General features: G+C 41.5%; 1 protein-coding gene across 2 annotated transcripts in view; it reads right to left on the bottom strand.

Moving 5' to 3' along the window:
* Positions 1 to 3,498: 3,498 nt before the first annotated feature.
* Positions 3,499 to 14,146, bottom strand: part of LOC119196490 (anoctamin-1-like) — a 29,993-nt gene continuing 19,345 nt past the window's right edge. The window contains exons 11-24 of one of the 2 annotated variants that reach the window (XM_037452222.2): positions 12,479 to 12,639; positions 12,090 to 12,172; positions 10,993 to 11,067; positions 10,789 to 10,857; positions 10,502 to 10,703; positions 9,943 to 10,054; positions 9,787 to 9,844; positions 9,423 to 9,523; positions 9,034 to 9,176; positions 8,315 to 8,467; positions 8,079 to 8,131; positions 6,187 to 6,371; positions 5,275 to 5,380; positions 3,499 to 4,811 (exon numbers count right to left, since the gene is read on the bottom strand). In XM_037452222.2, the coding sequence (XP_037308119.1) occupies positions 4,557 to 4,811; positions 5,275 to 5,380; positions 6,187 to 6,371; positions 8,079 to 8,131; positions 8,315 to 8,467; positions 9,034 to 9,176; positions 9,423 to 9,523; positions 9,787 to 9,844; positions 9,943 to 10,054; positions 10,502 to 10,703; positions 10,789 to 10,857; positions 10,993 to 11,067; positions 12,090 to 12,172; positions 12,479 to 12,639 (1,756 nt within the window). In that variant the 3' untranslated portion in view covers positions 3,499 to 4,556. The remainder of the gene's footprint in view (positions 4,812 to 5,274; positions 5,381 to 6,186; positions 6,372 to 8,078; positions 8,132 to 8,314; positions 8,468 to 9,033; positions 9,177 to 9,422; positions 9,524 to 9,786; positions 9,845 to 9,942; positions 10,055 to 10,501; positions 10,704 to 10,788; positions 10,858 to 10,992; positions 11,068 to 12,089; positions 12,173 to 12,478; positions 12,640 to 14,146) is intronic. The other variant, XM_062563021.1, reaches the window with a different exon arrangement.

Genomic DNA, 14,146 nt, shown 5'->3' with positions numbered 1-14,146 from the left:
TTCGGGTACGAGTCTTTGGATCCTTTTTCACGTGACCTGCATAAGCTCAGAAGAGGGAACAGAAAGGATTTGTTTACTTCGTTCACTTTGTGGTGCACTAGGTTAGCGATTTAAGAAGAAATGCACACCTAGCAGTGGGAAGTATATTACATGCAGTGTTGGGAAAGTTCACTTTCTACATGAACTAGTTCAAAGTTCAGTTCACAAATTTTAAAATGAACTAGTTCAGTTCATAGTTCAAACTTCAAAATATTTGAACTAAGTTCACAATTCCGACTAGTTAAGTTCTTTTTTTCCATATGTTGCTGCAAGCTATTATTTTTCAAAATGATTGCCACAGCCCAGAACCACAGACAGCAATTATTTTATCAGTTTTAACACTGAAGCTATGCATCAGATTTAATCTTCATATCCAATTTTGAATCCTTATCCAACCAGGCTTTACATTAGCATTGAGGGGACATCATTTTCCCTTTGTTGCTTTAATGTTGCCGTCCATTCACTCCACACTAGCAGCAGCTGCAGCGTTCACCCCTACAGTACATTCTCAAACACATGCTGTTTGAATGGTCTTTTTAAAATAAGAAATAAAAACACGACAGTTATCATTAAGGTGCAAATGTTTGCAAAGAAAGGTCAGATTCCTCCCATCTTCACCGACCTTGTCAGTAACTTCATAAAACTCTTTTAAATTATTATACGCCGCCTCTTTGCTACAGGTAGCTGTCGCCTCCATGCATTTCTTTTTTTTTTTGATGACGCATGCGCGGTGCGACGCTGGAGGCTGGTGTTGCCAGATTGGGTGTTTTTTCCGCTACTTATTAAGGCGCGTTTATGGTGTGTTTTCTATCGAAATCTTGCACCCCATTGAATGATGTTAACTTGAAAGAACGTGCCGTTCATAGACACCAGAATGAACGAGTTCACAGTAACGTTCATCGGGCATTAATACAGTACGTTCAGTTCACGTTCGCCCAAAATATAAACCAGTTCATGAACTATCGTTCATTGAACGCGTTCAGGCACAACACTGATTACATGTAGTAATGTTTAGTGTAGAATTGTAGTTTGTGTGATGTTAGATAGTAGATATTATATTTGTATGTTAGATGAAGTGAATGCATTATAGACAACAACTATTATAGTCATGTAAATTATATTAATACTGTACACATTAACATCCTGTCATGATGTAATGTTAAAACCTGGCGACGGAAGCTAATTGCCATCCATTATGGATTTCTCCCAACTTTCCCCAAAGACGTTTTTTTAGGAGTTTTTTCTCCTACCAGGTATATCGAGGAAAACAAAAAGGTTTTGAAAGCACGCCAAACTAAATCTAAGAAAACTCAAACAAAAGGTCACTCTTAACAGAGGAAAAAACAAAAGGCTAATTGTTCCAAGACCAGGCAAGGAAAAATGATTCCTGTGGCTGGGTTAGGGTAAGGTGGACACAAGGTGGTACAATCAGGCACAAGACAAAGGGAGACGCAGACTATAAGACACATGAGGGTAATAGGAAACAGGTGGACACAATCAGGAATCAGGGGAGACGATTCGACTGGTGACATGAGGAAGGGCAAGTGTCCTGAAACGAGAGGAAGGTTACTACTTTCAAAATCAAACGGAAATGACAAGACCAAAACATGCAGACAAAACCCCAACTTGATCTCACCCTGTGACATTAGATAAGCAACTGGATGCACCAGTATTGCACCAGATAAACTGTGATAAACCATTAAGAACTGTGATCTTATATGTTGTGTTGTAATTGAAGTGTACTAGTTATAAGATGAAGACAAACTATGTATGCTGTTATATTCACTCATTAAGGAATAAAGTCAAATGTTTCTACATAGAATATATTGGAATGTGAGGGAGAGATAAGACAGAGAGGTTTCAGGTTACTGCAGCAGATTCATACTTGGATGTGAAGAGGATGAACCAGGAGGAGACACTTTGAAGAAGCCAATGACATTCGAATTCAACACAAGACAACCCCCCTGGGAGTTTTTGAAATACCAAACTAAGAGAAGAACTGTTAGAGCTCTCCTGCAGCCGCTTTGATAAGTCACCTTTGACTTGGTCAGAGAGTTCTCTAGTTTGCAAAATATATTACTATTCACATTGTATTTCACTTTGTAAATTGTATTCCTTATCACTTTGTTTAGATATTAAATACTTTTTGATTTTTTAAATTCGAGGTGACTCTTTTGATTCATCGTAGTGTGATCTCCCTCAAGGGGCTTCCAGAACCCAACACCTGCTTAGAGCAGCCGTCAGAAGGGTGTGTTGCTTTGTTTCTTTTCATCTCCTACCTTAGTGCACTTATTATAGAGCCATTATTCAAAGTTATAGAAAGGGATTACACAGGGAACACTCAACATATTTGAAAAGAAGAAGAAGGGTAGAGACAAAGTGTGGTCAAACATTTAAACTTTAGAAACAAAGGAGATACTGTGAGAATTCACACCAGAGAGAAACCCTTTGTCTGCTCAGTGTGCGGTAGTAAATTCACACAGAGCACAGACTTGCGCTCCCATATGAGAACCCACACAGGAGAGAAACCATTCAGCTGTAAATCCCTACAGCTGCTCTGACGACAACGCAAGCTTCTGTCAGAGTCAGTCGCTGGGAGAAACCCTTCAGCTGCTCTTTTTGCTGCAAAACATTCACTCAAAAAAGACATCTGTCCCAGCATATGACGCTGCACACCGGGGAGAAGTCGTTGAGCTGCCATGTCTTTGGTAGAAAGTTCACCAGGCTTGTGAAAAATTACAAGTGTGAAACACTCATCATGAACCAATTTATTAATGCGACCCACTGTACCTTCTCTGCAAAGCGGGTGATCCAAGCCTGCCCTTGTCCCTGCCAAAAGGTTTTAGTAGTCTGGGTCTGGTTTTATAGCTTTTTAATGACATGCTATACCATAACATTGTACATGACACGCACTGCAGTCAAGAACATGGTAGCTTTGTTCACATCTTCAGGAAGCTTTGTGTTAAAATGTTACTCGACACTGGTGTGAAATCATTAAACAAATCTTACTTAACATCTGTTTACCTCAGGAAGACCATGTATCACTTCAAAAATATAATTCACTTCATGGATATAATTATTTAAATTATGACCACCTATAGCGTATATTTATGTTAAATCAATACATGACATATATAGATGATACAAAATAGATAGATGTACAAAAACAAATTAACGTACAAAAGTACAGAAAACACTTGGAGACGTCGTACTCAAAACAGCTGCTTCCTGGTTGAAAGGTTTCTCTTTAACATTTTAAATTAGTTGTTGGGAGTGGCTGATTCCACAGATGAAGAAGAAGATTTACATTGAAGTCAGTACGAACTACTTGGTCTACAAGTCTTATTATTCCAGCACTTTGTGAACCTCACCATCCTTCTCCAGAGGCTCAGGTCAAGTTCTCTCTGAGGAGCCAGAATGAATGACTGAACCAGATAAACATACTGTCCTGAGTCGAGATGCTATAGAAATATAATATTTATTTAGAGTATACATGACAATTCCCATTCTCCTCATTTTATTAGGCAGGAGAGCTGTATAACACCAAGAAAAGAGAACTAATACAGAGCTACAGTGGCAGATACAATAATGAGACATTTTCCATTGGTTACATAAAAAAGTGCACATTGCAGTGTACACGTCACAGCATGTAGCTACAGGCGCTGCATTACGGCGTGGAGCCAATGTGGAGCAAAGTTGGAAATGGAAATGATTTTCTCTTGAACCCATGGAGATGTTCACAGAGAATTGTTTGTGTTGTCTTCATTTTCGAAAGCACCAATTTTTTGAGCCGGTAAAGTAGAAGAGAAGTGTTTCTGATGGGAAAAGTGTGTCAGGCCTCATGCAATATGTATGTTAAGGCGTTCCTGTTCAGACACGGACCTCTTCAACACTGTCTGTTCACACTGTCAGACAGGTGAAGCTTTTGTGAAATTTGCAGGCCTTCTATTGGTCTCAAATTGAGGACGAGACGTGCCAACCAAGTGCAGACAGTGAGCACATAACTTGCCCCGTGTCTCGTTCCCTGGGCCTCAAACCATGACATTGTATCGCATAGTGCTGATGATCCAACCAAAAAGAGGTGCTAAGGGATTCTGACCAAGCATAAACCTGTTGAAATAACTATTCCTATTTTTCCCTTTACATTTCTTCTCTTTCATGTTTCCAATCAGGGCCTATGGCGAGATGAATGAACAAGTTCCAAATCAGACTTCTCTTCAACACAAATCCTTCTTCTGCATTTACATTGTGTGGGACTCATTTTCAGTTACAGACGCCTGCATTCTTCTTCTACATTTTCTCAAATCCTCATGCTAATTTACAGACGTGTGAATGCATTCACAAATACATTCACAAATGATGCTAAACGTGTCAATTGAGACACTTTGCGACGTATTTGGCCCCAAATGTTACCTCGTCGCGCATCGGGCGGATGTTGGAATGTTATGAACAAAAAATAAAAAATCACAGCTTGGGTTGGGTGGCCACATGGGCTGTGCTCCACGGATGGAACAGCGTTAGAGGCTGTTGGTGTGCAGACCCAAGCGGGGCTGAGCAGCCGTGCTGCTGCTGCTGTGCTTGTTGTTGTTGTTGCTCCAGTTCTCCTTGCCCTCCATACAGGACCGGCGCTCAAGATTGCCGGCCTTGCCTTGCTCCTCTTTCAGGAAGAGGTCCACCAGGAGGATCTTCTCCTTGTGGATCTGGAGGCTGATGTCTTTAGGGATGTCTGGTATCAGCCAGTCCACAATGTCGCTCATGAGCATCACAACGTTCTGGTGGAGATAAATGGGAGAGAAAATGTCACTATCATCTTCACTTGTTAGCTCTAATTCATCATAAAACATTAGCCATGTTACAAGAAGTTTTTATGTTTTTAGATTCAGATTCATGAGGACTGGTGAAAACTGATCACTTATAAAGGTACCTAGTTACTGGGGGAATTGTCAGATATTCTTGTTATGTCAAAAGTGTGCCTGAAGAAAATGAAATTCAATGATCCTTTATGCAAAAAAAAACATTAAGGTTCTAAATGCAGAATTAAGAGCATATCCATTTGCCCTCTAACGGCTCTCAACATGGTGGCGGCGGACCAGCCAGCAAGCTCACAGCTAACGGCGCCGTCACTGCCAACAACGGCAACTTCTTACAGTATTTACATACCAAATCAAAAGAAATGAAGTATGCGAAAGTTAAAAAGGTTTTCTGTTTCCCACTTTTCTGCATGGATTATCTTACCTGGAAAACAATGACAAAAGCCAGTCGGACAGCCAGCACTGCCCAGAACTCCTTTGAGATCTCATACGGAGTGGTTGACCAGGGGGGGTCTCTGTAGTCCTTATACCTTTTGGAGACAAAAATACATGTTCTGCTTTCATCTTACCAATAGTATTCACCATATTCACGTCAACCCAGACTTCCACATAACCTCGTAAACTTCCTTGATAAGTTGCAACCAGTTTTCTCAAGCTCAGAGCAGGTGAAAATAACGGCGCTATCTTAGTGTGCCTTCAGTTCACTGGAACGTCCATGTAAGCTTTGATAGTTTGTTTACTGGATTACATCTAGAACCTTCTTGTTGATGGGAAACCCAAAGTGTTGGAAGAGATGCGACTGGCAGTCAGCAGGTAGGGGGGACTCCTCCGGAACCAGACCCCTGGTGCTGGGCTTTTGCTCAGGCTAAATTAAAGCTGGCATGTTCTACCCTTCCTGGCAGTGTGGGCGAGCTACTTTTTTTCTCGAGTATTATGGAGCAAAATATTTTTTTAAAGGATTCGAGGGGTTCTTTTCTTTCCTTCACACCACGGTTAAATGGATGCTGATTGGAGAACCTGCTGGTGGATCACTTGGCATTGATAGAAATATGTGAATGGCTTGCACAACAACATGGCCTCGTATCACAGGATGCATCACTGTTGGTAATCACATTGATACATCTGTCAGATATGGTATGGCATTTTCTAGGGCAAGCCGTGCTAGATGAAGAATATTTATAAGTTGTGTTGGGTTTCATCAATAAAAATAAACACATGTACTATAGAGGGGAAATCTGGATTTTGTGCCTTGTGAAAAAGACTAAATGTAAATTCTTTGCGTTTGTGTTGAAAACGCTGAACTTGCTTTCATGGTGAACTGTGACTGATCTCCCACCTGCACATCTGGACAGGGTGGCCGAGGTACAGCGGGTCCATGGGCTCTTTGCCCTGCTGGAAGTGGCTGATGTTAAAGTAGGACAGCGTGTTGTTCACAAATCCGTGCATGGAGCCGTCGGGGCTGTACATGTACTGGTAAACCATCCGAGGGATGAAGTCTGAGGTGAAGGAGATGACAAACGCCTGGGCGGATGGGGAGGTGGTGATGGGACGGGGGGGGGTTGTCAGAGATTGAGGAAGGAAATGGAATTAGAATGTGCAAACAAGACAGAGTGGAATGGAACAACATACTGTATGTGTCGGGTTGAAATGAAAGCATCCACTCAGTTATCAGATGAAGCCTCTGGCGGCTGAGAGTAGACTCTTCTCTCAACAATGGTCACTGTGTAAAACATGTATTTAAAAGATAACTGTAGCTGCTGCCCGCAGGCCAATAAACCTCCCAGGTTCAAGACTGAATTATAGGAATAAATGTTGGATTTACTCCTCAAACAGCTGGTTAGAACTATGGCCCTGCCTCTGACTGAGCAGTTAGCCAATAATAGCTTAGGATAAAGAAAAGGTAGCTAAAATCATAAAAAGAACAAGTATCACCAGGAGGTAGACCCATGTTCTGTAGGTGCAACCAGCAGCAGGGAGGCTTTTATCTGTAAACTCATATCTCATACTCACTTTATTGCCTTATACAAATGAATATTGAATATCTGGAAAAATATTTGATTTAGCTACAAAATATAGACTCAAAATGAACATTTATTTTCAGTTTCTAAAGCAGTGATTCTCAACTTGTGGGCCCACTAGTGGGTCGCGGACCCGTTATTAGTGGCATGGGAAAATAAAAATTAGAAAAAAAAGAAAGAAAAAAAATTATCCTGTGATTTTATTTTAAAGGGACTTTTTTTAATGCAGCAGAGTGTCGTGTTTTTTGCCGGCTCGTCCGTCCATGTTTTCAGCAGCGTGTGCCAAGTTGGGTCAAACCATTTTGATATGGGGGAGACATTGGGTTTTTAGGATAATTAAGCATCCTGAATATGAAATTCAGCTTATGAACTTGATTTTGAATAAATTTGAGATGTTGAGAATGTTCCTCGATTTGGGTCGCGGCTTGTTATTAAGGGGTGATGGTGGTTCCCGGAGCTAGACCAGTTGAGAACCACTGTTCTAAAGCATTTAAAAGCCAATTGACATTCTGGGTTGTTGCCAAGTGGATCCCTCCTCACTACTCTGCAGTACAAAGTCCCAAAGCAAGACGCTGTGGTTGACTCTGGGTTTACAAAGCAAAGTGCTCATCACCATTTGGCCGATGTTTAGTAGAAATATACAATCAGGGCATTAGTATTTGCTAATTGGCCTCTACCAGCATTTCTCCTTTCTAATCGTCCAATGCTCAAAGAGCTCCAACTATACATGTCATCATTCGTGATACAGTCTCCATGGATGGAATTGCTCTGGTATCCAACAGCACCGTCAGAAATCTTGGAGTTCTCTTTGACCAGGATATGGCCTTCAACTCTCAAATAAAGAAGACTTCAAGGACTGACTTTTTTCATCTACGGAATATATCGATAATCAGGAACTTCCTGTCTCGAAGTGATGCAGAAAAACAAGTTGATGCATTTGTTATTTCATTTGTTATATAATTCATTCAGACTTGCCATCTTGGCTTGCTGCATGAATTACCGTAAATATTGTAACGTTCAGTGGACATGTAAACTGAACATTTAACATTTACCTTTAACATTTAACATTTACATTTAGATGAAACGTGCAACATTTTACAAACAGCGCACCATACAGTTGCCTTTCAATTTGACCTTTTAACTTCCTTTAACCAAAAGGAAACCCTTTATGTGCACTGCATGCATTACAACTACAACACGATTTACTTACGTTAATGATGACGGCCACATTTGCTACGCCTCTTAGTAAGTTGTACCATATACCTGTAGACACAAGCATATGAATCAACAGCTTTTTTAACAGAGATCTTTGTCTGATGATCTGAACACAGTTTTTATCCAGACATTTATGGTTAAGTTCACCACAATGTCCCCTTTGCTATCGGCTCCTTCCATGCGCACGTTGTGTCCCTGTGGCAGAACTACAGAATGTTCAGTACAACCCACCAATGTCTTTGGCTCTCGCTGCCACCGGCCTTCGCAGCTCAGTCACAAACTTCTTGGCGTCCAGTCGTATTTCAATGATGTTGTTGAGCAGAGCAAAGAGCGGAGCCAGGGGGAAGGACGCCACGAACAGCGTGACAAAGCCAAACTGGATGACTGAGAATACAGAGAATGATACATCCTGTTACATACTTACATGCATCAAAGCGCTGTATGGTAGATCAACATTAGAACCCACCTTTGGCCACAATTCAGTAATTGAAATGCTAATTTGGACAATTCACAGATAATGTCTAACCCTTTGCGCAGTCCTGGATGTAGTTTTGTTGGGTTAACACTTTCTATCGTGCACTATGAGCATCATTTTAATCTGTAGGTAACAAATACTCAAAAGGGTACAGAATACCCTTTTGAGTATTTGTTAAGTCTGTTCATACCAGAAACAAGACCATTGATGTTTATCCATCTGTTGGTGTTAGGGGAGCTATGTTTACCCTCAGCCCAGCAGTGATGACCAATGTCATCTCTTTGTTCCTGAAGTGTGGACGTGCACGTTCGCCCTGTTCCACAAGGCGTGACACAACACAACCTTGCGTGTGATATTTATGCTGTTATTGTGTGTCAGTGTCGGTGTTGACCCTTGACCTTTCCTGATAACTCAGTGACTAAATATGGGAGCATTTGGTGCATGTTTGTTGTTTCATTCACTGAAGGGTACTGACTCATTTCCATGTATTCCGGGGTTAAGCCAGCAAACGGTTCCAGGAAGTGGTCGGTTTCGTATCTCTGCAGCTTCTTCTGTCTCTCTTCTTCCTGAAAAGCCCCTTGCTTTGACCGAATGTAGCGAATCAGCTTCTTCAGCTTGCTGAGGAACACACACACACACACAAAATGTGAACGCAAAAGCCTTGTTTGGATTTGTCTTGAGCCAGGATTATCACTAGTGCTGTAGTCATGGTAACCTACTGTCAACAACGTTTATTCTGTGTTTCTTGTATAATAGTTTGCTTTTTTAGATGACCATTGGCTCTGTGCCTCACTTGAATGAACCGGTATTGTGCTTCATGATGTTCTTATAAGACACTACCAGCTCAAAGTGTTTCATACTCACGGAACGCCAATCTCAAAAAGGTTGTTCTGAATTAGCTGCTTTCCCAACATGGTGATGCTCAGCTGGATGCACAGCTCCATCAGACAGCCTCCATGAGCACACTGCATAAAAACAGAGCAAAGCATCAGCCCACCGTATGGGGAAGTACACGCATATGGGAGGAGCTAAAGGACGGTTAATCAGAGGAAAGAATCAGTGACAGCAACCGGCTACGACTTCTGTTTTGAACAGAAAGTAATACTTGGTTTTTGCAAGTAGGATCTAAATATGAAGCTCAAAGAGGGTGGCGGAAATAAATTCTTTGTGTTTATTTATATCTTTTTGTTTGATTGATGAATCATTTTTGTGGCCTGGGTGAACTTACCTCTTCCATTCTATAGGACTCAAACACATACAGGTAGCTTCCTGGTCTGCCAACCAGTCTAGAGGGATAATAATACAGGTTTAAAAGTGTTCTTTGAGTGATTGAACATAGTACAATAACAAAATCACACACTCAAAATACAATGAGGAGACGAACCTTCCCCTGAAGAAGGCGATGTAGATGATGGGAGTGAATGCATTGACAAACTTGAGAATGAAGGTCTTGAAGATCAGTCGTTCCTCAAAGCTTTTGTCTGTTTTAGGAACCTCTGAAAAACAAGTGAACGGTTTGCAGTGAAAAACAGAAGCAAGCACATAAGCTCTGACTAAAAGCCGACACATATGCCGACACATATGTTGCCAAATGCGAGAGCTGGTGGACTTGATGTAAGAACTCGTAAAATAAGACGTGAGAGAGGTTATTGTGCACTATTAAAACATATCCTCATACGATCAGGTCTTTTTGCTTGTTAGTTTTCCTACATATTCCAATAACACATGCTTGCCAGCTTACAGTCAAAATAACCCTGAATTTACAGGAAACAACTTACTTTAGGAAAAGATTGTTGATAATAAAAACGGCTAAACTGCCATTGGTTAAGTCTGTGATAAATAAATGAACCTTAACTTCCCGATTGCATGTGCATGTATTTTTGATGTGTATGGCTTTGAACGCTGTCCTCATGGACATGTGACCAAGTGAACTAGTTGCTTACCTAATACGGTGAGCCATCGTGCCACAGCTCCGTACACCTCATCCAGTATGAGGATGACCACCAGGTTGATGATGGCCGCGGTGGTTTTGACCGTCAGTTGTGCGTTGCTCCGTGTGACTGGATTGGAGCTCATGTAGAGGGCGGCTTTGGTGGAGATCCGGTAGAGGATCACGCCAAACACAATGGCAAACGTAACACCGATCTGACAAAGAACAGGTCTTCAGGGTGAAGGGGAAGGGAAACATTCATGTCCAACTGGTATATGCAGATAATGGCTGTCTTCTTACCATTAACAGCATCATGACAACGTTGGTCATGTATGCTGGGAGGCGGTCTTGACATGTGAGCTTTTCAATCTAATAAATAGAGGGATAGAAAAACAAGGCGTGAAACACGCTGACAGAAATACACAAAAACAACAGCGAGCAGTGCTCATAAATACAACAATACACACACAAAATACAAATATGTAGAGCCTACCATGTAATTACCTTGTGCTGTGCTTTCGGATCTTTGCTCGTAGACTTCTGCATGACCCTGAGCTCATACTCGGCCCTCGGGTGGTCCTGTGACGGTGACACAAATGACAGGCGTAGGCAGTGAAACCTCTTTACGTCCAATAGCGTCTTCACTGAATTCACACAATGGCTTCGTACATCTGGCCACATCTGCCTGATCCGCCTGATACAGCGAATAATATCAGACAGAGAGGAAATGTGACTGCATTGTAAAGGTTGAGAGCAGTGGTTCATGGAACATGGGAGTGGCATTTATCTGTAGTTAACCATGTAATTAAGCAAATCATATTCTTACATTATTACCCTAGAACGATGTGTCATGACTGGTGAATTAATGTAATGATCAGATATATTTTCAACATTATTCAGTACAAATGATTTCCTTAATGTGATATTAAATATTATTATCCTATTTATCTCTTGTGATAGTAAACATTTTTCTTCAGCCTCCCCCCAGGTTCCACTCAGCGAGAGACAGAGAGAGAAGCTGCAGGTAGAAAAGCAAAGTCTGTTCTTCTGTAGTGTGATCCCTCACGTTAACACCGAGGCAGGCCTTTTAAAGATGTCTCATGAACTTGCTGCTGTCATTTACCAAAGAAACAGCAGCGATACACTTTAAAGGACTAATATATTATAGCTGAGTTGTTTATTATAGTTTTCCATATTAAAACTTGCGTTATATGATTATGTGCTGCCTCATCAAAAGGATATACACATGTAAGCACAGAAATATTCAGAAAAAGCACTAGTAGATTGAAAAAATTGATGTCATTTTAGACAGAAGAGTAGAGAGGATTTATCAATAAAAGCGGATTTATCCAAACCTTCAGAGCTTCCTGTGAGAAATAAACCCAGATAAGAGAGAGAGAGAGACACAGACAGAGAGAGAGAGAGAGAGAGAGGGGGGGAGGGGTGTTAGTAAAAACAGCAGCATCACATCATTACTTTTAATTACCTCCACGCATGTACGTGCTGGGGAGGAAAAGTCTCCTGGCACACATCACTTCCTGTCATAGCACGGGGGGGGGACACACTGCTCAATTGGAAATGGCCTACGGTTCACCACTCACCTCCTCATCCTCAAAGCCGGTTAGGTCCCATTCGTAGTTCAGTCTCATCTGCCTCCTCTTCCAGTGCTCCATGAACATTGCAGCTTTGAACCAGAAAGAATACAATCAGACCCTTTGTGGTCCAGACCAGAGACACTTTCTATTACGCGTCAACTCTAAACACTTTGCATTGGTGTGAGAAGGGTACATCAGGAGGACGGTAGCAGTAGACATATTGTTAATCTGAACTACGGGTAGACAGCGGATATCAGGGACAAGACTTCCTCCTTGGTTTGTTCCCAAACTGCCTTTTTGCTCCAATGTGATGATTTAATGCAAATGAGTGACAGTAACTAAGGGAAACGTGGTTTAATGATGCGTTATGCATATTACTGTGTGCGTCCTCTCACCCCACAGAGCCATGAAGATGGAGAAGAAAACGGTGGCGGGGTTGTCGAACAGGTGGCTGGCCCGCGCGGTGGCACACGCCGAGCTCAGGTTCCAGTAGCTGCACACGCGGTCACACAGAGGACACATGGTGATGTTGTTCCTCGTGCTGCAGATCTCCATGCTGGATAACGGGACACACACACACACATATGCATCAAGCCACGTGTACACATATTTACTCTATTTACTCTCACAAAGAAAAAAGATCTACTCAAAACTCCTGAAATGGCCCAATAACATAAAGCAGTCATGTAATTTAACATTCAGTAGAGAAACAAATAATTTATTGAATGGAACATGCATCTTTTTGTAAAGATCTATTCACGGCCTGAATGAGACAATTTCAAGTGTCCATGCATGAAGCATGAACCAACCATATGCGATCGGCTCACATGGAGGAACGTGAGAGTGACCGGGAAGAATGAAAGATGTATCAGTAAATGGTCCGATGCCTAGAATAGACTATGATCCATCTACCAACCACGAAAAGTGAAAAAGAGGAGTCAGAGATGTGAGAAACCAGACCGGAACATCTTTTAGCTGATATTTAGCAAGACAAAGGAAAGTCCTGTCAATCACAAAACAATGTTATATAAACAATGCAACTTCATAGTATTAGAAGAAAACTACTGTGTATGTACCTATGTTATGACAACTTAAGTTATCAAAAAGAGGAATGTGTAGGATGCGACTACAACAAAACATCGGGCTTTGTTGGAAATGTGTCTACACCCATGTTTAGAAATGTCAATAGTGTCCTAAATACAGACCCTGCTGTCCATGCTGCTGTATCCATGGGATCTAATCCCCATTGCAGTTGGATACTGGTGCAACAGGAAGCTGAGCTGAGTAGGAACACCATACTAATACTGTGTTTGACCCCCTTTCGCCTTCATTCTACGTGGCATTGATTCAACAAGGTGCTGAAAGCATTCTTTAGAAATGTTGGCCCATATTGATAGGATAGCATCTTGCAGTTGATGGAGATTTGTGGGATGCACATCCAGGGCACGAAGCTCCTGTTCCACCACAACCCAAAGATGCTCTATTGGGTTGAGATCTGGTGACTGTGGGGGCCATTTAGTACAGTGAACTCATTGTCATGTTCAAGAAATCAATTTGAAATGATTGGAGCTTTGTGACATGGTGCATTATCCTGCTGGAAGTAGCCATCAGAGGATGGGTACATGGTGGCCATAAAGGGATGGACATGATCAGAAACAATGCTCAGGTAGGCCGTGGCATTTAAACGATGCCCAATTGGCACTAAGGGGCCTAAATTGTGGCAAGAAAGCATCCCCCACACCTGGAGTTGGGTATCCTTTGAATTTGAACGATTCCGATTCTGATTCCTTGTTTCGATTCCGGTTCCCAGCGATTCTCGATTCCGAGCAAGTTTAAGATATTTTAAATGAGCTAGCTAACCAAGGGTCTTTCTGAAGTAAATAGTCTGACCTTCTCTATCAATGTTAATTCTTTGAACTTTTTACTTTTTATTAACTTTACTATGAATTTGTAACAGGGCTGTTTTCAACTACAATATAAATATCAAACTTTGAACTTGAATATTGTATAAAAATGATAAATTATGAATATATTTTAACAGGGGTACACTTTCCTCAAGAGAG

The sequence above is a fragment of the Pungitius pungitius genome, chromosome 6, assembly GCF_949316345.1.
Source record: "Pungitius pungitius chromosome 6, fPunPun2.1, whole genome shotgun sequence".
Classification (NCBI taxonomy): Eukaryota; Metazoa; Chordata; class Actinopteri; order Perciformes; family Gasterosteidae; genus Pungitius; species Pungitius pungitius.
This window is presented reverse-complemented; position numbering and strand designations above follow the sequence as displayed.